This window comes from Anolis sagrei, chromosome 6, assembly GCF_037176765.1.
Source record: "Anolis sagrei isolate rAnoSag1 chromosome 6, rAnoSag1.mat, whole genome shotgun sequence".
Taxonomy (NCBI): domain Eukaryota; kingdom Metazoa; phylum Chordata; class Lepidosauria; order Squamata; family Dactyloidae; genus Anolis; species Anolis sagrei.
Genome location: NC_090026.1, coordinates 10,137,380 through 10,160,591, shown reverse-complemented (window position 1 = coordinate 10,160,591; position 23,212 = coordinate 10,137,380). Strand labels below are relative to the sequence as shown.

The 23,212-nt window shown below is 40.3% G+C and overlaps 1 protein-coding gene and 1 gene segment (V, D, J or C); one reads left to right on the top strand and one right to left on the bottom strand.

The window, feature by feature from the left end:
• On the top strand, positions 1-8,816 carry LOC137097308 (Ig heavy chain V region 914-like). The segment is given in 4 exon segments: positions 1-52; positions 1,351-1,449; positions 6,616-6,786; positions 8,602-8,816. Coding segments are annotated over 4 exon segments (537 nt in total).
• A 2,147-nt stretch (positions 8,817-10,963) lies between these two features.
• LOC137097332 (vomeronasal type-2 receptor 26-like) lies at positions 10,964-22,773 on the bottom strand. Its single transcript, XM_067469760.1, has 5 exons — positions 22,688-22,773; positions 21,287-22,135; positions 17,665-17,892; positions 16,162-16,288; positions 10,964-11,865 (listed from the first exon to the last, which is right to left on the bottom strand). Exons 1-5 carry the CDS (start codon positions 22,721-22,723, stop codon positions 10,964-10,966), a joined length of 2,142 nt encoding a protein of 713 aa, XP_067325861.1. The 5' UTR covers positions 22,724-22,773.
• Between the last annotated feature and the right edge of the window lie 439 nt (positions 22,774-23,212).

Genomic DNA, 23,212 nt, shown 5'->3' with positions numbered 1-23,212 from the left:
ATGCCCAGAGCAACAGACATCAAGCCACCTCTATGCAACACTGAAGGTGGATGTGAGTGTGACCTGACGGAGCCTTGTCATCCCTCATCCTCCCTCCGAATGGCACTTGGGGGAGATTTTATAACCTCTTTTTGATTTTAATATCCACTATTTTTCCAAGCCACTTCTGAAAATGTGCTGGATTTTGACTGAGATAAATAATTGTTATGATTTTCATAATTATATGGGGTGATAATTATCTCTGTACCATCTCAGCTATGGTTAACAAAATGATTTGTAACTATGTTTGCTCAGTTCCTTCTTGTGTATTCCACATATCATGTATTTTGACATACATTCTTCCAATTTGTCCTAACTTCTTGAACTGCCAAAATATGAACCCCCAAGAAAAGTCAGATAGATAACTTTAAATCCATGGCAGATAAGTAACATGTCAATTACAAATATCGACAAAATTTCACTGATGTCCTAGATGACCAGGGTGTCACAGTACAGAATCAGGTCAAGTCACACTCACATCCACCTTCAGTATTGCATAGTATGTAAGTACCGCATATACTCAAGTATAAACCAAGTTTTTCAGTCCTTTTTTTAGGCTGAAAAAGCCCCCCTGTTTATTTATTATTTATTTATTATTTATTATTGGCATTTGTTAACCGCCACTCTCAGCCCGAAGGCGACTCGTGGCGGTGTACAGAACATAGAACAAAAAGACAACAGTTACAATAGATTCAGGGCTAAACATACATCATACTAACACACAATTACTTAAACTAAAACTAAAAATCCGCTTCGTCTTGTTTGGGTCTTGAACAGTCTCGTAATCCTAGTCCATTCCGGTGGTCGTTCCAAAGCATAGCACTAGTTGAAGGCCTTTTCGAAGAGCCAGGTTTTCAGGCCCTTGCGGAAGGCCATGAGGGAAGGCGCCTGTCTAATTTCAGCAGGGAGGGAGATCCACAGCCGGGGGGCCACCACCGAGAAGGCCCGCTCTCTGGTCCCCGCCAGACGTGCCTGTGAGGCAGGCGGGACCGAGAGAAGGGCCTCCCCGGATGATCTCAAGGTCCTCGTGGGCTCGTAGGCCGAGATGCGGTACTCAAGGTATTTTGGGCCGGAACCGTTTAGGGCTTTGTAGGTCTCCCAGCCTTTTTGGGTTGCTTAAATTGGTTGCCTCTTGCCTTTCTCTTGGAAGCTGCAGCAGCCTTGCAGGGCCTGGACTTTTGCAGCCAAAGGCAGGGAAAAGGGGGGTCAGCCTGCAAACTCTTTGCAGTGATTGGCCTAGGGAGCAGTTCTTAGAGCCCGCCCTTCCTCCTGGGGAGAATTTCCTTTTTAGAATCTCCCTGCCCTGTTCAGTTCTGAAGAAGCCATTGGATGTGCTGAAGGCCAAAAAAGGTAGCTCAGAAAAAACCACCGCAAAAACGATTGAGTTAAGCTTAATTGAGTTACAGTTAGGTAAGCTAAATTAAGAACAGTTGAGAGTTGAGATAAGTGTAATTGAGATATCATAGTAAGAGAATTGAGAGAAGCTAAATTGAGTCATAGATTGAATAGAATTGAGTTTTATAGAGTTTATAGGGAGATAGGCCGTATTGCCTTTTCTTCAAGGCTAGTCTGGAACCTAGATAGTTAGAGAAAGATTGGTTCTTTCTATAGATAAGGGCTCTGGATTAGGGTGAGGGATTCCTGGACCCTTTGCCTCTTGGAGAAGGAATATCTGTTTGATTTTATCTATTGACTGTTTGATTGCAACTTTGAAAGAACTGTACCAAGTCTGCAAGACTTTGAAATAAATATCCTTTTTGATGTTTAAAACCCGCAATAGACTCCATTGTTGATTATCTCAATTTTCTCCAGAAAGCCCCAGTGGTTTGCCCAGACATAGGAACAGCACATCATAGTTTGTTTTATAGGCCTGGGTAACAACGCAAAAATTTGTTTCTAAAATCGATTCGTTTTTTGTGGGTTTTTGCGTTTCGTTATTTAAAATAATTACAAAATTTTCCTTTAAAAAACTTCGGTATGTACGAAATTTCGTTATTATTAACGAATCGATTTGTTAAGATGGCGGGCCCCCCGCGCATGCGCAAAACACTTCCGAAACTTCGTTATTGATGGGGGTCGATTCGTTAAGTTGATAACGAATCGATTCGTTAAAATGGCGGACGCGATTTGCGCATGCGCAAAAACGACTTCCGAACTTCGTTATTAAATACAAATCGATTCTTTTCTTTTTTTTAGATTATTTTTTGAATTTTTTGAAGAATTAAAGAGGAATATATTTATCACAAATATTTAAAAATGGAAAATTAACAAAAAACTTGCCCTCTTGTGGAGCAAACACAGCCACAGGACAGGGAGAAACGCGCACACAGGCACACAAGATTCTTTTCTTTTTTTAGATTATTTTTTGAATTTTTTGAAGAATTAAAGAAAAATATTTATCACAAATATTTAAAAATGGAAAATTAACAAAAAACTTGCCCTCTTGTGGAGCAAACACAGCCACAGGACAGGGAGAAACGCGCACACAGGCACAGAAGATTCTTTTCTTTTTTTAGATTATTTTTTGAATTTTTTGAAGAATAAAAGAGGAATATATTTATCACAAATATTTAAAAATGGAAAATTAACAAAAAACTTGCCCTCTTGTGGAGCAAACACAGCCACAGGACAGGGACAAGCACACACACAGGAACACAAGGGTCTTTTCTTTTTTTAGATTATTTTTTGAATTTTTTGAAGAATTAAAGAAAAATATTTATCACAAATATTTAAAAATGGAAAATTAACAAAAAAAACTTGCCCTCTTGTGGAGCAAACACAGCCACGGGACAGGGACAAGCACACACACAGGAACACAAGGGTCTTTTCTTTTTTTAGATTATTTTTTGAATTTTTTGAAGAATTAAAGAAAAATATTTATCACAAATATTTAAAAATGGAAAATTAACAAAAAACTGGCCCTGCTGTGGAGCAAACACAGCCACAGGACAGGGACAAGCGCACACACAGGAACACAAGGGTCTTTTTTTTTAGGTTATTTTTTGAATTTTTTGAAGAATGAAAGAGAAATATTTATCAGAAATATTTAAAAATGGAAAATTAACAAAAAGCTGGCCCTGCTGTGGAGAAAACACAGCCACAGGACAGGGACAAGCGAACACACAGGCACACAAGATTCTTCTCTTTTTTTAGGTTATTTTTTGAATTTTTTGCAGAATAAAAGAGAAATATTTTTTAGAAATATTTAAAAATGGAAAATTAACAAAAAAACTGGCCCTGCAGTGGAGCATACACAGCCACAGGACAGGGACAAGCGCACGCACACAGGAACACAAGATTTTCTCTTTTTTTAGATTATTTTTTGAATTTTTTGAAGAATAAAAGAGAAATATTTATCAGAAATATTTAAAAATGGGAAATTAACAAAAAAAACCCTGGCCCTACTGTGGAGCAAACACAGCCACAGGACAGGGACAAGCGCACACACAGGCACACAAGATTCTTTTCTTTTTTTAGGTTATATTTTGAATTTTTTGAAGAATAAAAGAGAAATATTTTTCAGAAATATTTAAAAATGGAAAATTAACAAAAAAAAAACTGGCCCTGCTGTGGAGCAAACACAGCCACAGGACAGGGACAAATGCACACACAGGAACACAAGATTCTTCTCTTTTTTTAGGTTATTTTTTGAATTTTTTGAAGAATAAAAGAGAAATATTTTTCAGAAATATTTAAAAATGGAAAATTAAGAAAAAAACTGGCCCTGCTGTGGAGCAAACAGCCACAGGACAGGGACAAGCGCACGCACACAGGAACACAAGATTCTTCTCTTTTTTAAGATTATTTTTATAAATTTTTGAAGAATTAAAGAAAAATATTTTCAGAAAAAAATGGGAAATTCACAAAAAGCTTTCCCTGCCCTGTTGTAGGGCGAGAACAAGGCAAAGCCTCCAAGCTGCTCGCGCCTCCCAGCCCAGAGGTCTCAACTGCCCTCGCAAGCAATGAATCCTAGCCTCCAAGCCTCCCTCCCAATCCTCCCGTCTTCGCCCTCGCCTTCGCAATGAGCAATGCGGCCACGCGGAGCCGCTTTTAAAGGGCTGCCCGGCCAATCACAATCAGCCACGGTGCTGCTTGGGTGCTTGGGAGCGCCGGATTGGCTCCCAGGGCACCCAGCATCCTCCATCCCTAAAACGTCATTTCCGAAATGGGCGGAAGCTCATAAAAGGGATGGAGGATGCCGCTTCGATATTGAAAAACCCTTCCGGGTTTGAAATTATGTTTCGAAATCATTTTGTAATTCTTAAATATAACGAATATTTAACGAATTACAAAATTAACGAACGAAACCGCCCAGGCCTATTGTTTTATAAAGCGTCTGGGTGTAACAGCACACCCCCCTCTTGGCTTTTACTCAAGTCAAAGTTATTTATTCTTTTACATTATTATTATTATTATTATTATTATTATTATTATTATTTGAAACACAACAAGATGAGTCCACTGCAGACAAGGTCACTCTGTTGGCTGTTGTATTGGATCACACGTCGGACCCTTCCCAAGTGTCTAGGACTGTTTGATGTTTTGGCGAATAATGCATGCAGATCCCAGTAAAGTGGCCTTCTGCAGCTGGCAGATGGTAATTTTGTCAGTGTCGATTGTGTTTAAGTGAGGCTTATTATTATTATTATTATTATTATTATTATTATTATTATTATTTTACTCTAGGTATTATTATGGTTATTACATTAACATTTACATTATTATTAATTTTATTATTATTGTTACATTTATTATTTTACTCTATTATTATTTTATTACATGTATTATTTTACTCACTTTATTATTATTGGAAGGATACGTGAGCACATTTACATTGAAGAAAGTTAGAATAATAGTTGAATCAGAGTTGGACAATCTTATCTTAAATTACAATTTTATGCAAATATTTAAAAACATTTAACCTACTGATGCCTCAATTAATGCCATTTTATTGGTATCTATTTTTATTTTGAAATTTACCAGTAGCTGCTGCATTTCCCCACGCTTGGCTTATATATGAGTCAATGTGTTTTCCCAGTTTTTTGTGGTAAAATTAGGTGCCTCAGCTTATATTCGGGTCGGCTTATACTCGAGTATAAATGTGATAATATAAATCTGTATTAATTTGAAGATATGTGGTTGTGTGTTATAAAGATGAACAATCATTCAAGGGAATCGCTGTTGTCGCATGTTGGGGGATAAATTGTTTTTGTCTAAACAATAAATGTGTGATTTTTTCTGAAATTTCTGGGGACAGATGCCATGGTTATCTTGTGCATTGTATGTAAAATTCAAGTAGATAACTCCTGTAGTTTTTTTTAAAAAAAATATTTTAAAAACTTTGAACATTTCCCCAAAATTTGTAGATAAGTGAAACATTCAGAAAATTGATGAGCTAACAGTGGTAAATATGTTCTACCCTTGTAGCAAGTCTCACTCCAGTAGCTTTAAAAATTAGGGAGAAAAGAGCCCCTTAATTTCCCCCCATTATAGTAATTGTGTGCAAATGCTATAATGAAGTAGTAACGAAATTTCATTACTCTCATTATAGTCACAAAGTTTTCACTTACTATACTTTAGAAACAATTTAGAAATGAAACACCAGGAAACCCCCACCCCAGTTTTGTAATGAGTTTGAACCATTTTTAGTGGCTTGCACACCCCTAGTAAATGTAAAGATGTAGGGAGTGCTGGTGGTTCAATTCTAAAGCCAATTCCTTTTTTCACAGAAAAAAATCTTTATGAACTAGTCATGAGATAGCCAGAATTTAGATATGAATGTAAGTGATAATAATAATAATAATAACAATAATAATAATAATAATAATAATAATAATAATAATAATTGCAAAGACTCTGGCATAAACCAGTACAGGTGGTTGCAGTGGTGATCGGCACACTGGGTGCCATACCAAAAGATCTCAGCCGGCATTTTGAAACAATAAACAGTGACAAAATCATGACCTGTCAACTGCCAAAGGCCACCTGACTTGGATCTGCAAGCATCATTCGAAAATACATCACACAGTCCTAGACGTTTGGGAAGTGTTTCACTTGAGGGTTTGTGATAGAAAATCCAGCAAATATATCTCATTTGCATATCTCATACTGTGTTTTGTGTCAGTAAAATTATAAGTGTAAGAATTATGATCCCAAGTATACTGAAGGTAGCAATCTTCATCAACCGAATGGATATTAGAGTAGGAAACCCTACTAAATTGTAATGAAGTATATACCTCACCCTTCTTTTTTCAATCCTGAGCTCCAACATGGCAGGCTTATGAAAGCTTCACAAATCTTTCAATCTTTCAAGAAAGAATAATATTTCACTTATATGCTGTGATCTATATAAATTCAAGTAATGTGTTACCCTGTGACCACACTATTCAGACACACATTTGTGTTTTTATGAATGTTTCCCAAAGCAAGAAGTGGCAAAATTATATCTTGGCTTACATTTGTTCTAATTTCAGCCGCGATTACAGGTAATTTGGTTATTCTTTCCTATAAAGCCAAAGGATGTTGTTTCCCATCTATTATTTTCCAGTAAAATTCATAATCTCCTGTCCTCTCCAGATGTCCACTCACAAGTTCAGCCACTAGTACGTGAGTCTGGTGAGGGCATAAAGAGACCTGGAGATTTCCTTCAACTCTCTTGCAAAGCCTCTGGGTTCGCTCTCAGCAGCCACTACATGAGTTGGGTGAGGCAGTCTTCTGGAAAGGGGCTGGAACGGATTGCAAGAATAGATTCTAGACTTGGTTGATCTAGTTCGTTAATTTCTTAATTAGTTATTTATTCGTTATTTTTACAGCTTTAGAAGCGATTTTGACGCGTTTTAGCAACCCGGAAGTGTTTTTTGCCATATCGAAGCCGCGTCCGCCATCTTCCATACGACTCCGCCAGTGAATCGTAAATGCTGGGGGCGTGGCCTTCAGGAACAGCTGTTCTCTCAGCTTTCCTTCCCACCTTGCAACCACCTTCCCACCATGCCCACCTCGCAAAGCCACTAATGCAAAGAGGAAAGATATAATATAATATAATATAATATAAATGATATAATATAATAATATAATATATATAATATAATATTTATTTATTTATTTATTTATTTATTAATGCGCTTGTATACCGCTAATATCTCAGCCTAAATCGGCGACTCATTGCAGTTTACAACACTTAGAAAACAACAATATTCAGTTTAAAAACATAAAACACATATACAATACACAGTATTGGGCCACCAATACAGACCAATGCATCTCTTAACTAAAATCATAATCCAATTTCATCGTCTGTGATTACCAGTCCTTGATCATCAACTTCATCGCACCGGATTAGCCGAATGCTTGTTCAAACATCCATGTCTTCAGTCTTTTTCGAAATACCATCAGCAAGGAGGCTGATCTTATCTCTATGGGGAGGGCATTCCAAAGCCGAGGGGCCACCACAGAAAAGGCCCTGTCTCTCGTTCCCACCAGCCGCACCTGTGAAGCAGGTGGGATGGAGAGCAGGGCCTCCCCCGAAGATCTTAGGGTCCTGGTGGGCTGATAGGCCGAGATACGTTTGGATAGATATGTTGGGCCAGAACCGTTTAGGGCTTTAAAGGCCAACGCCAGCACTTTGAATTGGGCCCGGTAGCAAATCGGCAGCCAGTGGAGCTAGTACAGCAGAGGAGTTGTATGCTCCCTGCGCCCCGCTCCTGTTAGTACCATGGCTGCCGCCCGTTGGACTAATTGGAGCTTCCGAGCCGTCTTCAAAGGCAACCCCACGTAGAGAGCGTTGCAGTAGTCAAGACGGGATGTAACCAGAGCGTGGACTACCGTGGCCAAGTCAGACTTCCCAAGGTACGGTCGCAGTTGGCGCACGAGTTTTAACTGTGCGAATGCTCCCCTGGTCACCGCCGAAACCTGGGGATCCAGGCTCAGCGATGAGTCCAGGATCACACCCAAACTGCGAACCTGTGTCTTCAGGGGGAGTGCGACCCCGTCTAACACAGGCTGTAACCCTATACCCTGTTCGGCCTTGCGACTGACCAGGAGTACCTCTGTCTTGTCTGGATTCAATTTCAATTTGTTCGCCCCCATCCAGACCGTCACAGCGGCCAAGCACCGGTTCAGGACCTCGACAGCCTCCTTAGTAGCAGGTGGAAAGGAGTGACAGAGTTGGACATCATCTGCGTACAGATGACATGGCACTCCGAAACTCCGGATGATATAATATACAATAATATAATATAATAATAATATTATAATGATATAATATAATGTAACATAGTTTGGTTTTGGTTAGTTGTTAGTTTTATCACCAACAGTCAACAACAGAGGGAGAGGGAAGCTTCAGAAGTTCTCCCTGTCCTGTTTGGAGGTTTTTTTTCATGTATTGCGCCGCAATCGTGTCCGCCATTAATGAATCGATTCGTATATTTATGAAATTTCGTAAATATCGAAATTTTAAAATTGGAAATTTCAGAAATCCTCTCAGATTAGAAACGCTGGCGACCCCTAGATATGAAACGAGTTTAGAACCAAATTTTTTCTTGATCAACCAAGCCTAATAGATACTGATGGGGGGTGAGCAGTTGTATGATGACACAGTGAAAGGCCGCTTTCCTATTTCCAGGAACAATCCCTTTAAAATGCTCTATCTGCAAATGAACATCCTGAAACCTGAAAATACTAGAGTGTATTACTGTGCAAGAACCACCGAGAAAGGAAATGAATCTGCAACAAGACAAAAACCCTCCTATGCCACCAGTGGAAACCTGAGTTGCTTTTGAGTGCTGTAGAATAGGGGAGATATTGTACATACTTCCTACCCACATCTCAGAAATATGATTTATCTCACAATATGGATGAAAATTAGAGAAGAGAATTAGAGAAAGTGTCAGATCGTTTGAGCAGGAATAATACCATACATAGCAATATCATTTGACATCATATCGAATCATAATATATGGAAACATGCTGAGCTCCATTAATGGTCTCTTCACATACTCGGTGACAACTACAAAAGCTGCTGGGTGTGCATTAAGCCCAATGGCAAGGATTTTGCGAAGCCAATGCTTCCTGTGCCTCCTCACCATGTAGCCCTGTTCCACTCTACCATCACTTTGGGGGAAGCAAGATGCGTGCATTGTGTGCACAGCTTTCCCCAATGTGCAGCCTTGATCTTGCAATATGGGAGGTCTCTGTGTTGCCAGAGCAAGACTGCATCCATGATGCCAATGCCAATGTGATGGCAAAGTGAGGCCGCGCTATGCAGTGAGGCAGCACAAAAAACAATGGCTTTCCAAAAGCCTTGCCATTGGGCTTAATGCATGCCACTGTGTGTGTGTGAAGAGGTCCTTAGTTTGGTGAGATCCAACCCAGAAAGTGCAAATCTCACTACATCCAAAACGACACACTGGAACAAGAGATAACGGGCTGTTGATCAACAATAATTATACAATAAAGATCTAGCACTAGAACGCCACGACTTGCGTAGTGGATGGCACGCATATCTGTGGTATGCAAAAAGAAAAATAGAAAAAAATCTCGGCAACCACTTCATCCGGTCTTCCCTAATAAAGATCTGGGAAAAATATAAAGCGAAATTCTACTCAAAAACCCCACTCTGGATATCCCCGCTCGAAGCGTATCAAAGAAGGGAATTAGGATGGGAAAAATGGCCCCGCTACAAAGACGTCCTCAAGAAAAACAACGGAGAATATAGGCTGAAGTCACTTGAAGAAATCAAACAAACCCATAGTGAGATCAACTGGCTCCAACACAGACAATTAGCAGAAGCGTTCAACAAGGACAAAAAAATAGGATTTGAGCCAAGAGAAAGATCTTGGGACAAAATAATGTCCTCAGAAAGAAAAAGCATCACAAAACTTTATAAAATACTGCTGGAGTGGAAGACCGAAAAATACCAAAACAAAAACTGTCTCACAAAATGGTCAAGAAATATAGAACACACGATAAGCTTAAAAGACTGGGAGGAGATTTGGAACAACAAACTGAAGTGGATAAATTCATACGACCTGCGTGAGAACTGGATAAAAATGATGTACCGTTGGTACATAACACCCAGCCAACTAGCAAAATGGTAAAAAAAATACACCGGGATCTTGCTGGAAATGCCAGGAAAAAAAAGGAACCTTCTTTCACTGTTGGTGGGGATGTGATAAAATCAAAAGCTTCTGGAAGGAGATACACATTATAACAGACAAAATCTTGGAAATTAAGAAAGAAATGAAGGCGGAATACTTCCTCTTAGGAATCTTTGACTTACACATGGACAAGAACAAAGATAAGCTGCTCTTCCACATGATGACCGCAGCAAGAATAGTGATAGCCAAAAAGTGGAAACACAAAGAAACCCCCACGATCGACGAATGGACACTCAAACTACTAGACATAATGAACATGGACTGTCTATCAGAACACTTGAAAAACAAACAACCAAGGACGACCAGCAAGGTAGACTGGTCCCCAGTCAGAAAATTCTTTAACATCAACTAATTACAACACACAGAGGAAGCTCGTGAAGACCCCAAACTACTCTACATCTAACATGCGAACCGGGCTATAATCATTAGACAATCAGACTAATCTCCCTTCTCCCGAACCCCCACCCGCTCCGTGCACTCTCCCTAAACCCTACTCACATCCCCTCACCACCCTCCCCTTCCCCCTCTACCTCACACCCCTGATTCTGACACACTCTCTAGACCTATTTTATCAATGTTACGTCAATGATTGACATTCTCTTGATGTACATCCCCAAAAGAAAACCTTCAATAAAAATTATTAAAAAAAACCAAAAAAAAACAATAATTATACAACAGCAGATTTCGTTCTTTAATTTGCCATCACATGAATTTAGGACATATAGATTGTGGTTATTACATATTACGAGCATCTACGAGGGTCAGATGCTTCAGTTTTTTCTCTTTATTAGATGGTCCTTGTTGTTTAACTCTGGTCTCAACAGAATAACATAGCATTTTGGGGAAAAGATGCATGTCAGTAGTCCAGCACTTGAGGCTAAGATAGAGAAGATCTCCACGGCTACGATGTATTTCCCTTTAGTGCTCACATAAGTAGGGACAAAAGACAACCACACACTGCAAAAGATCAGCATACTGAAGGTGATAAACTTGGCTTCATTAAAACCATCAGGCAACTTCCTAGCAAGGAAAGCTACTGTAAAACTGATGACGGAAAGTAGTCCCATATAACCTAGGACAAGGTAAAACATGATGAAGGAACCTTCATTGCATTCCACAACTATTAGCCCGGTTAGTGAATGCATGTCCAAATCTGGAAATGGAGGAAAACTCCCTAGCCAGACTGTACAAATAACAACTTGTATCAAAGTGCAAAAAAGGACAATGGAATTAGCTAGCCTCTTCCCTACCCATTTTCTCATGTTGGACCCTGGTTTGGTAGCCATGAAAGCTACAACCACGGTGATAGTTTTGGCGAATACACAAGAAACTGCCACTGAAAAGATGATGCCAAATGCCGCTTGCCTCAAAAAGCAACTCACTTTGCCAGGTCGACCGAGGAATAAGAAAGAAGAGAGGAAGGAGAGAAGAAGGGAAATGAGGAGAATGTAGGAGAGGTCCCGGTTGTTTGCTTTCACTATTGGAGTATCTTGGTGTTTAATAAAAAGTGCTAGCACCAAAGCTGTGATCAAGAAAAATAAAACAGCAACCGAAGCAGCACTAATCCCTAAGGGGTCATCATAAGACAGAAAGGAGATATCTTTGGGAATGCATCTGTTTTTGCTTTTGCTTGGATATTGATCTTCTGGACACTCAAAGCATGCGTTCATATCTGTGGAGGGAAATAAAAGAATTAATGCTGTCACAAGAAATTCAATGTGCAAATTTGATAAATGTGAATTTAAAATGATGTGTGTGAATGAATGGAAGAGTGGAAGGATGTGTGGTTGGAGTTAATAATTTTGGAAACATCAGTATAATATTAAGGCCTGCAATGACTAACTACCTGCTTGTTGCTTTGTGATTAAAACCTGCTAATGAGATCTGAAGAGTAAACTGTGATAAGAACTGGGACAGTGATAAAGGAAATCTTTGCAACCTTCATTATGTTAAGAAGGAAGTCAACATAAGATCAACACCAATCAAGAAGATCAACATCTGGCCAGGAAACTGAGATGGATCCAGGATGGAAGATGTCTATCATTAGTTTACAACTTTGGGTCTACATCAACAGAATATTCCTATAAAAGACCAAGTCTAATAATGCTCAAATCGTGGCAGACTGAGGAGTCTGTTCCACCCGCCGTGCTCTGCTCCATGGAAGGAGAGAGATGGTGTATTCTGAGAGTGGCAGATCTGCACGGGAGCAATCTGGTCACTTTGGCCTTCCTTCTCAAGGGAAGAGGAAGGAGTGTGCTTTTGGAGTCTTGGATTTTGTGCAGGGAGTCAGGTTCTGCTGTATGGAAAACAGAGATCTGGTCCTTGGCATTGTTCTTAGGGAAAGACGTTTTGGCATCTCAGCGTTGTGAAGTTTTGGCTTTATGGAAGTTATGGAACTATGCCTTGGCAGGCTGCAGGAAATGAGGGTCTGGCCTGACAGCTGCTTCTCCAAGGAGGGAGGGAGGATATGGTAATATTTGGATGCATGTGGATGAATGCGTGTACATGTGGTCTGAATGTTGAGTGAAAATGTAATTCCCCTTTGTTTGTTTGTTAACCAATGTAATTGTAAATCCAATGTAGTTGCATAGAATCTGTAGGTCTGTATGTCCAATGTCATTCTTTGTCTAAACGTTTTCTGTAATCTAATATACCTTCTCACACTGGAAATTGCAATAAAAAGAACCTATGCTTTAAAATCATTGAAAAGTCATTCATGACAATGCTTTCACATGGGCAATGTACAATGTATCCAAAAGTGGGTTGTTGTAGGTTTTTCGGGCTATATGGCCCGCCTTGCAGTTTAAGATCATCCAGGGAGACCCTGCTCTCGCTTCCGCCAGCGTTGCAAATACGTGGGGACGAGAGACAGGGCCTTCTTGGCTATAGCCTCCCACTTGTGGAACTCACTTCCCAATGAGGTAAGATTGGCTTCATCCCTCCTTACTTTTAGGAAGAAATTGAAGTCATGGTTCTGAGACCAGGCTTTTGCACAGCAGGTATAAATAGCGCTTTGGATATGGAATTTGACTGGAATGGTGATACGGCAGTTAATACTGTTTTTATTTATTTATTTGACTTGTATACTGACACTCCCAATTTGGCTCGAGGCAGTTTACAGCAGTCGATTAAAAACAATACAACCAACTTTATAATACAATAAAAACTAGAACAGACATAGCCCCGAGTTATCCACCCATCGAAAGCTTGTCAGAAAAGAAAGGTTTTACAGGCTTTCCGAAAAGCAAGTAGCTCTCGGATGGTTCGGGTTTCAACTGGCAAGGCATTCCATAAATAAGGGGCCACACTCGAGAAGGCATTCTACCTAGTAGAGGACAGATGGTAAGTCCGGATGTTGGGGACTTCAAGCAAATTTTGGTCTTCGGACCGAAGTAATCTCTGGGGTTGGTAGGGGGATAAGCGGGCCCTCAGGTATGCCAGCCCCAGACCATATAAGGCCTTAAAGGTTAGTACCAGCACCTTGAAAGTGATCCGGTACTCAATCGGAAGCCGGTGCAGCTGTTGTAGAATTGGAGTGATACGACACCTCGCCTGCACCCTGGCAAGAAGACGAGCCACCACATATTTCACCAGCTTCAGTTTCTGGATCACTGACAAAGGAAGGCCAATGTAGAGGGCGTTACAGTAGTCAAGCCTCAAGATGACCGTCGCCTGGATCACCGTAGCTAGGTCGTTTCTAGATAGGAAGGGAGCCAGTCGCCTAGCCTGACGCAGATGGAAGAATGCAGATCTGCTCGCTGCAGAGACCTGAGCCTCCATTGTGAGCAGAGGGTCCAATAAGACACCAAGGCTTTTCACAGAAGATGACGGACGTAGTGTCTCGCCATCCAGGGTAGGCAGCTGGATCTCCCTCCCACCCGGACGGTCCAGCCAAAGGATCTCCGTCTTCGCTGGATTCACCCTCAACCTGCTGGTATGCAACCATCCAGTAACGGCCTCAAGGCACTGATGGAAATTTTCAGGTACAGTGTCCGGCCGGCCCTCCATCCTCAGAATGAGCTGAGTGTCACAAACGTACTGGTGGCACTCAAGCCCAAAGCTCCGCACCAGTCAGGCAAGTGGTCGCATATAGATGTTAAATAATAAAGGAGAGAGAATAGTTCCCTGCGGGACCCCACAAATTAGCAGAGATCTCTCGGAAACCATCCCTCCCCTCACCACATGCTGTCCCCGATTCTGGAGGAAGGAGGACACCCGTTTAAGGGGTATCCCCCTAACCCCAGTCATGGCTAGGCGGTGGATCAATAGATTGTGGTCGACCGTATCAAATGCTGCTGTGAGGTCCAATAACACAAGCAGCGCTGATCCACTTTGATCCATCTGGCAGCGGAGCTGATCTGTGATGGCAACTAGCACAGTCTCCGTCCCATACCCCCTACGGAAGCCGGACTGGAAGGGATCGAGTCCGGCTGTGTCATTTAGGAACTGCTGCAACTGTTCTGCTGCTGCCCTCTCAACCACCTTGCCCAGAAACGGAAGGTTCGAGACTGGGCGGTAGCTAGAGCTAATGTTCTAGTTATTGTTTTAATTGTTGTTCTTTTGCCTTGTTATATTTAATGGCATCAAATTGTGCCAAATGTAAGCCATCCTGAGTCCCCCTTCGGGGGTTGGGAAGGATGGGGTAGAAATACTGGAAATAAACAAATAAATGTTCTGAAAGCATTCTCTCCAGACATTTCGACTACATCTATGGCATGCATCCTCAGAGGTTATGCGGTCACACCGTCTGAGGATGCTCACAACCTCACAACCTCTGAGGATGCTTGCCATAGATGCAGGCGGAACATCAGAAGATAATGCTTCTAGAACATGGCCATATATCCCGAAAAACCTACAACAACCCAGTGATTTCAGCCATGAAAGCCCTCAACAATACATTATGGAAAAGTGACTTTAAGAAAGTATTTGAAATGGAAGCTGATGAGTCTCCGACTGCATCTGAAGGTAAACCTGAGAAAAGTATTATTGTATATTTTTCTGGTCAGGTTTACTATACATTATTAAAATATCCAGTGGATTTATTTCTTTCCTTTCATCTATACTGTAGAATTAATGCTGTAATGCATCTCCGTTAACTGCTCTGGTTCAGTGCTCAAGATCTGTGAGATCTCTAGTTTAGCAAGGCTACTAGCACTCTTAGGCATAAAAGGATATACACCTTGTAAAACCACAACTCCCATAATTCCACAGAGGTATTATTTCACGGTATAGAAGCACTTTACACCTTTTATTAACCACAATGGCCCAACCAATCAATGCCTGAGATTTAACCCCACAAACCCAAACCTTGATGTTCATTACTGTGAATGTATTGAAGAATCATAGAAAGACAGAGTTGGAAGAGACCTCGTGGACCATCCAGTCCAACCCCCTGCCAAGCAGGAAAAACACATTCAAAGCACCCCTGACAGATGGCAATCCAGCTTCTGTTAAAAAGCCTCCAAATAAGGTGCCTCCACCACACTCCGGGGCAGAGAGTTCCACTGCTGAACAGTCCTCACAATCAGGAAGTTCTTCCTAATGTTCAAGTGGAATCTCCTTTCCTGTAGTTTGAAGCCATTGTTCTGCGTCCTAGTCTCCAGGGCAGCAGAAAACAAACTTGCTCCTTCCTCCCTATGACTTCCCCTCACATATTTATACATAGCCAATGGCTATTAGCCATCATGTCTCCTCTCCGCCGTCCTTTTTGAAGGGAATTTTCCATTTCATGCTCCATATTGATATCCTCTGCTGATATTATTTGAAGTATATCACATTCTTTTTTATTTGTGTTTTTAACACCCTGAATATTTTAATGTAAGCCAAAAACTTAGTCACAAACCTTTTAAATAAAACCACAACCAACCATTTTTGCGTTGGAAATCCTCATCCTCCCACAACCCTATTGATATGTGGGCCTCTTGGCTGACTCTCTATGTCTGAATGTTAGATGGCTTTTGTTACTTACTTGTTGTATTAGAAATTTTCCCTTCTGGACACGGGAGACAATTGAAGCAGCAAAATTTCTTCCCTTCCTCCTTTGTCTTTAGATTACCTGGCTGACAGGCGGCACTACAAGTCGAGAGGGGAAGCACCTGCCCATAAAAACAAGGAGATTTTGTGGGAAGAGAAGAAGGAAGTTCATTGATTACAGACTTTAACACATGGAGGTGGTGAACAGGAACTGTAGCATAAAATGATCATTTGGGGACAATTCTTATAGCTCAAAGTAGTGAGACATCCATCACCTCTCTCTAATTAAGTTATCAGGAGCTACTGATAGTAGGCAAACAATAGGGTTACCACACAGTAATAGGGTTACCACACAGCCGGTGAACGGGGAAGCGTCGGCTGCCAGAAGTGTTGGAAATAGAAATGTTTCGAGCCTCTACTAGTTATTTGTTATGTATATAATTCAGATTGCTTACTGTATTGTATATGTGTGTTTTGGTATGCAATTTTACTTTAACTCATTGTTGTGGGAGGGGCTGCAGACCATGTGATTAAAACTGGGATTGTTCAGGACTCGGGGTCCTTCCACACAGACCTATATCCCAGAATATCAAGACAGAAAATCCCACATTATCTGAGTGTTGACTCAAATAATTAAGGGTGGATCCAGACAGGAATTTAACCCAGGACAACCCACATTTTAAAAACACAGATTTTCCTGGGAGCCTGTACACACCCACCCTAGAAAGTGTACGCTTTCTGGGGTGGGTGTCCAGATGCTCTCAAGGGACTGGCCCGTGAGAACAACTGGAGACCCTAACCCCTCCCCCAAAGTCTTTAGACCCCTTAGAAAAGTAAAATAACTTACCCAGCCTCCAGTACACTCTTGGAGCAGCTCTCCTGGCACATAGAAATGATGCACCAGGAGAGCAGGGCAGGGGGAGCACCAGGTAAGTTTATTTTACTTTTCTAAGGGGTTTGGGGGCTTTGGTAGAGGGGGTTGGATATTCCCACAGTTTTCCAGATTGTGGGAGTGGTGCCTGGAATCTTGAGAGCATGACTTAAAGGCAAATATATTTTAAGGGAGAAAAGATGTTTTGGGGCAACTAAAAAGAACACTTCTGAAACTCTGCTGAATGTGTTTTTGTGCACTGGCATATCTTTGTCCCTAACAATCCAAAGACATAGCTAGGCACATCAGTTTAACATTTGAGAAACCTAGTTGCCTTGTATCAATGCTGGTGAATGCCATTTTTCCCAATAGGTTATGACTCTAACTGGTCATGCTTTTTGCCAAGAGGTTATGGCATCATTTTTCAGAAGGTTGATTTCTCACAAGGTCATGCATTTCCAAAAATCATAAAATCTCCAAAAGGTTATGGAGTTTTGCATTTTCCAAAAAGCCAGGTATGGCGTGGATGCCCTGATGCCCCCCAATTCACCATGGAAGCTAGCGAATCACATGAGGTCACCTAGGCTGCTAAAGAAGTGTCCTTCAAGAGTTTAAAATAATCCACACCTGATTAAACCTTGCACGCCATTCCATCATATCCTCATTAATGATCAATCGATTTCCATCCTCATCATTGGGATTCACCATTCCAATTTTAGTTTTCAGGAAAGAATTGTTTGGAAACCTGATCAGGTTCATTACGTCAAATCCAGTAATCAGTTCTCCATGGTCATTGAATGATATGATTTCTCCAGCTGTGTTGTTAAAAAAAGTGGCTTGAAGAAAGGAATGAAGCTATGAACAAAAGGTGAAACATACAGATATTTGTGTTTTCAAAAGCATTGCATTCTGATTCACTTGTATGAATACTAATAAAAAAAGAGAGCTACCCTGATAGTACTATTCCCTCATTCCCTCATGGCATTTTGACCATTTCCTTTGTTCTTTCTGTTGTATTTTTGACTTCTCTCAGAAGCCACTGTGAGTACAAATGGCTGAGATTTTCGAAGCTGCTGCAGTTATTATTCTGAATGGCTTATCCAAACTTCGCTCATCCAGCATTCTGTATTATCCGACACAGTCTGCCTCCCGCCTAGATTCACAGCTGTTTCAATATTTTGCGATGTTTTGGTGCTAAATTCATGAATACAGTAATTACTACTAGGCCTGGGCATTTTCGTTCGTTAATTTTGTATTTCATTATTGATTCGTATTTAAATTAGCTTACGATCCAATCTTGAGCCATTTTGGAATAGTGTGAGGAGTAATTAAGAATCGATATTTTTTCCAATTTTTGTAATTATTTTGTAATTATTTCGTATGTCTGGTGCAAGTTTTACAATCTCTCCGTTTCTCTTCCCTCCCCGGTAGCAAGCTAGCAAGCGGCGCATCCTGCCAGCCACCTTTGCTCTGCTGCTTCCCTCCTCTTTCCTCATGCTGTCTTCCTGGCCAGCAGCTTCAAACTATTATTATTACTATATATCAGGGGTCCTCAAACATTTTACCCGGGGGGGGGGGGAGGGGGAGATTACTGTCACAGCATGGGTAAGAGTCTTAATATAACAGCAGGAAATTCATGAATATGTTTACTGATCAGCCGAACTATCAGGAATGTGGTCTCAGATAACCCACCTTTCCACACAGCCGTATAACCAGAATATCAAAGCAGAAAATCCCCCAATACATGCTTTAAACTGGATTATATGGCAGTGTGGTCTCAGATAACCCACCTTTCCACACAGCCATATAACTCAGAATATCAAAGCAGAAAATCCCCCAATATGTGCTTTAAACTGGATTATATGGCAGTGTGGTCTCAGATAACCCACCTTTCCACACAGCCATATAACTCAGAATATTAAAGCAGAAAATCCCCAAATACGTGCTTTAAACTGGATTATATGGCATAGGGCTGGGCGGTTTCGTTCGTTAATTTTGTAATTCGTTATTGATTCGTATTTAAATTAGCTTACGATCCGATATCGAGCCATGCAGGAGCAACCAAAAAACGAAACAAATTTTTAATCTATTTCGTAATTGTTTCGTAATTGGTTCGTAATTGGTTCGAAATCGTTTCGAAATCGTTTCGAAATCATTTCGTTATTATTTCCGTATATCTGGTGCAAGTTTTATAGTTGTTGTTTGTTTTATCAGTGATAAAAAATAAATTATCACACCAACTGCCAACAACAGAGGGAGAGGGAAGCTTCAGAAAAGAAAATTTCGGAATTCTTTTAAATAACGAAACGCAATGGACCCCTAAAAACGAAACAATTTTAGAAACAAATTTTTCTGTGGTTGCCCAGCCCTAATATGGCAGTGTGGTCTCAGATAACCCACCTTTCCACACAGCCATATAACTCAGAATATCAAAGCAGAAAATCCCCCAATACGTGCTTTAAACTGGATTATATGGCAGTGTGGTCTCAGATAACCCAACTTTCCACACAGCCATATAACTCAGAATATCAAAGCAGAAAATCCCCCAATACGTGCTTTAAACTGGATTATATGGCAGTGTGGTCTCAGATAACCCAACTTTCCACACAGCCATATAACTCAGAATATCAAAGCAGAAAATCCCCCAATACATGCTTTAAACTGGATTATATGGCAGTGTGGTCTCAGATAACCCAACTTTCCACACAGCCATATAACTCAGAATATCAAAGCAGAAAATCCCCCAATACATGCTTTAAACTGGATTATATGGCAGTGTGGTCTCAGATAACCCAGGGCCTTTCCACACAGCCATATAACTCAGAATATCAAAGCAGAAAATCCCCCAATACGTGCTTTAAACTGGATTATATGGCAGTGTGGTCTCAGATAACCCAACTTTCCACATAGCAATATAACTCAGAATATCAAAGCAGAAAATCCCTCAATACGTGCTTTAAAGTGGATTATATGGCAGTGTGGTCTCAGATAACCCACGACCTTTCCACACAGGCATATAACTCAGAATATCAAAGCAGAAAATCCCCCAATACGTGCTTTAAACTGGATTATATGGCAGTGTGGTCTCAGATAACCCAACTTTCCACACAGCCATATAACTCAGAATATCAAAGCAGAAAATCCCCCAATACGTGCTTTAAAGTGGATTATATGGCAGTGTGGTCTCAGATAACCCACGACCTTTCCACACAGGCATATAACTCAGAATCCTGCAGCCAGCTGGAGGAGAAGAATCAGGAGGAGGAGGATTAGGAGGAACAGCTTAATTAATATAGTATAATAATATATAATATAATATGTATAATATATTATAATTTATAATATAATATACAATAATAATATAATATTATAATACTATAATATAATATACAATAATGTAATATTATAATATTATATAATAATATATAATATAATATAATAATATAATATAGTTGTTGTTTGTTTTATCACACCAACAGTCAACAACAGAGGGAGAGGGAAGCTTCAGAACTTCCCCCTGTCCCATTTGGAGGTTTTTTTAGCGTATTGCGCAATCCGCCATTAATGAATCGATTCGTAATTAATAACGAAATTTCCTAAATAACAAAACTTTGAAATCTCAAATTTGGGAAGTCTTTAGAATTTAGAAACGCTAGCGCTCCCTGGAAACGAATCGAGTTTAGAAACAAATTTTTCCGTGGTTACCCAGGCCTAATTACTACATAATATTACCATGTATTGAACTTCTTTTTCTGTTGATTTATTGTAAATCATGATGTTTTAGTGCTTTATTTGTAAAATCATAATGTAATTTATTTATTATTATTTATTTATTTCCTATATTTATACCCCGCCCTTCTCACCCCCAAGGGGAGACTCAGGGCGGCCTCACAGAAGCACCATACAATGCCATCATCATAAAACAATCAAAACATTAAAAATATTAAAACAGTAATTAAAACAATGCCTATTAAAATCAGAAACCAAATCAATAATTTGACGTTTAATAGACTTTCCTTAATCCCTCCTTATTATCCAACATTTTTGCTTATCCAACGTTCTGGCAGCCCATTTATGTTGGATAATTGAGACTCTACTGTACTAGGACTACTGCACTTCTAATGCACAGACATATAATATTGAGGCAATTCTTAGTAATATTACTACTACATCATCATTGTGGCATGTTGTACAGTTAACTGGGAGGCTATTTAACTATCTACAAAACTCTTCATGTTGGAAAGATTACCTGCCAAGCCTGGAGCTCTTGACATCCAGCTCTTCTAAATCCTGACATCATTCTGTGTTTGACTCTACACAATCCCATGGCATGGAGAGTATATGCCACAGCATACACGGCATTGTAGATGCTGTAGCTGTGACCAGATATGCTCATTTCAAAAACCGAGCTAGGAACCATCTCCAGCTTCTCCTCCCATGTACATTTATTGCCAGTCTCCATTGGCTCCCGAGGATTTGGAACGGTACAGTCAAAAACCTGTTCCCAGAATTCTTTAAGAAGGTCACCTCCTTCTATACGGTTAGGTTTTGCATTCTGAAGATATGCTTGGAAACCCTGAGGTTCCTCTGAGTGAACTGCAAAGGATATTGTATCTTTGAAGATTTGAAAGTCCATTATCTTTGTAGGCCCTGTTACAATAATCTCTGCCTGGGCTGTCACAATCCACAGCTTTCCCAGATATACAGCTTTCATATCCTCAGGAAGTAAAAAAACATAGAATGTGATCATCCACATGACCACCATAGCATCACCATGCATAAGAAATACTCTGGCATTACCATCTACAGTTACCCTCACAAATTTGTTATCCTGCTCTTCAGTCAAACGACTATGGCGTGGCAATCTTTGTATGAAGGCTGAACAGATTCCATTTTGAGCAAACAAGGTCTCTATGACTTGCAAAAATTGGTCTCCACTTTCATCATCTGCAACCACCAGCCCAATCCATGTCCATCCAAAGTGATTAAGTAAACGAATAATCCCCACGTACTGATGGAATTCATTTGGACTCATGCGGTAGAAGGAAAAAGCGTGTGTTGCCTCACTCTCTTGAGATGCAAATGATCCATATGCAAGCTAAAATACAATGTACAATGGTTCAGTTAAAAAAACTATAAGTGAAGTGAAATTATTGTGTTTTAGTTATTCCCTTTCATTTGGTTGCATATGTAATTGAGCAGCTTTTCAAAGAACTGTGGTCTACCCACTTCTGAGAGTAAAGAATGATAAAGATTTCATTTGTAACACCTCCTGGATCATTTCTATGACATTTGTGTTCTTTGAAGTCATTCCTGACCACTGACATCCCTAAAGGAAAGATATTACAGGGTTTTCTTGGCAAGATATGTTCTGGGTGGTGATGCTTTCCTTACCTTTGGAGTTGAGAGAATGTGACTTGCCCAGAATTACCCAGTGGATTTCCAGGGTCCAACAGAGATTTGAATCTTATTCTCCACAACTGTAATCTCCTGAATTTCTTGAGCCATTTTATATGACCTATATCCATTTGTTTCCATTAACAAAATCTCTGAATCTTCAGAACAGTCATCTCAATAGTAAGAATCGATATACGCATATAAGTAGCAAAGAATTAAACAAAACCTTTCCATCCTCCATCATGTTTCTTACCTGTGGGATCTTATAGGCTCCTAACAGTTCTGCCATGTGGAAGGAGAGGTCAGACCCAAGTGCTCCAATCACAGCTACTAGGTTCTTCTCTGGGCCACAGCGATAGTTGGGGACAAATCTTTGTGTTTTGAAGAGCAAGTCCAGAACGGTGCGATATGCCATCCTCTCAAAGTAGTAGCTGTCGTAAATATGGAAACCCAGGGTGATGTTGGGTAAAATCTCCAGATTCTCATTGATTTCATTTACAGCAAATGCCAAAGCCAGGATATGCTGGTAGAATTTTGTTATCATCCTGCAAAAGAAGTTTCAGAAGGCATTTCTAGGTTGCATACGATTGCTTTGTCTGCATGTTGGACCTCATCGTAGCACTGACAGACATTTCAAAGGGAGAGGGAGAGAGATAAAATGGAATTGTGCATGACACCAGGAAGGGTGCGGATAACGTTTATGAAGTACTGATGAAAAAGGTGCAACTTGGAAATCAATAAAACTTTGTATGAAATTATTCAAACCAAAGCATTTGGC

Excerpts from the sequence above, each read along its gene's own strand:
- LOC137097332 (XM_067469760.1), bottom strand. The coding sequence starts at position 22,723 with ATGGCAGAACTGTTAGGAGCCTATAAGATCCCACAG. Across the intron at positions 17,893-21,286 it reads AAGAGCTCCAGGCTTGGCAG|CTTCATTCCTTTCTTCAAGC; the intron begins GTAATCTTTCCA and ends TTTTGTTCATAG. Across the intron at positions 11,866-16,161 it reads GAAAATTTCTAATACAACAA|ATATGAACGCATGCTTTGAG; the intron begins GTAAGTAACAAA and ends TTCCCTCCACAG.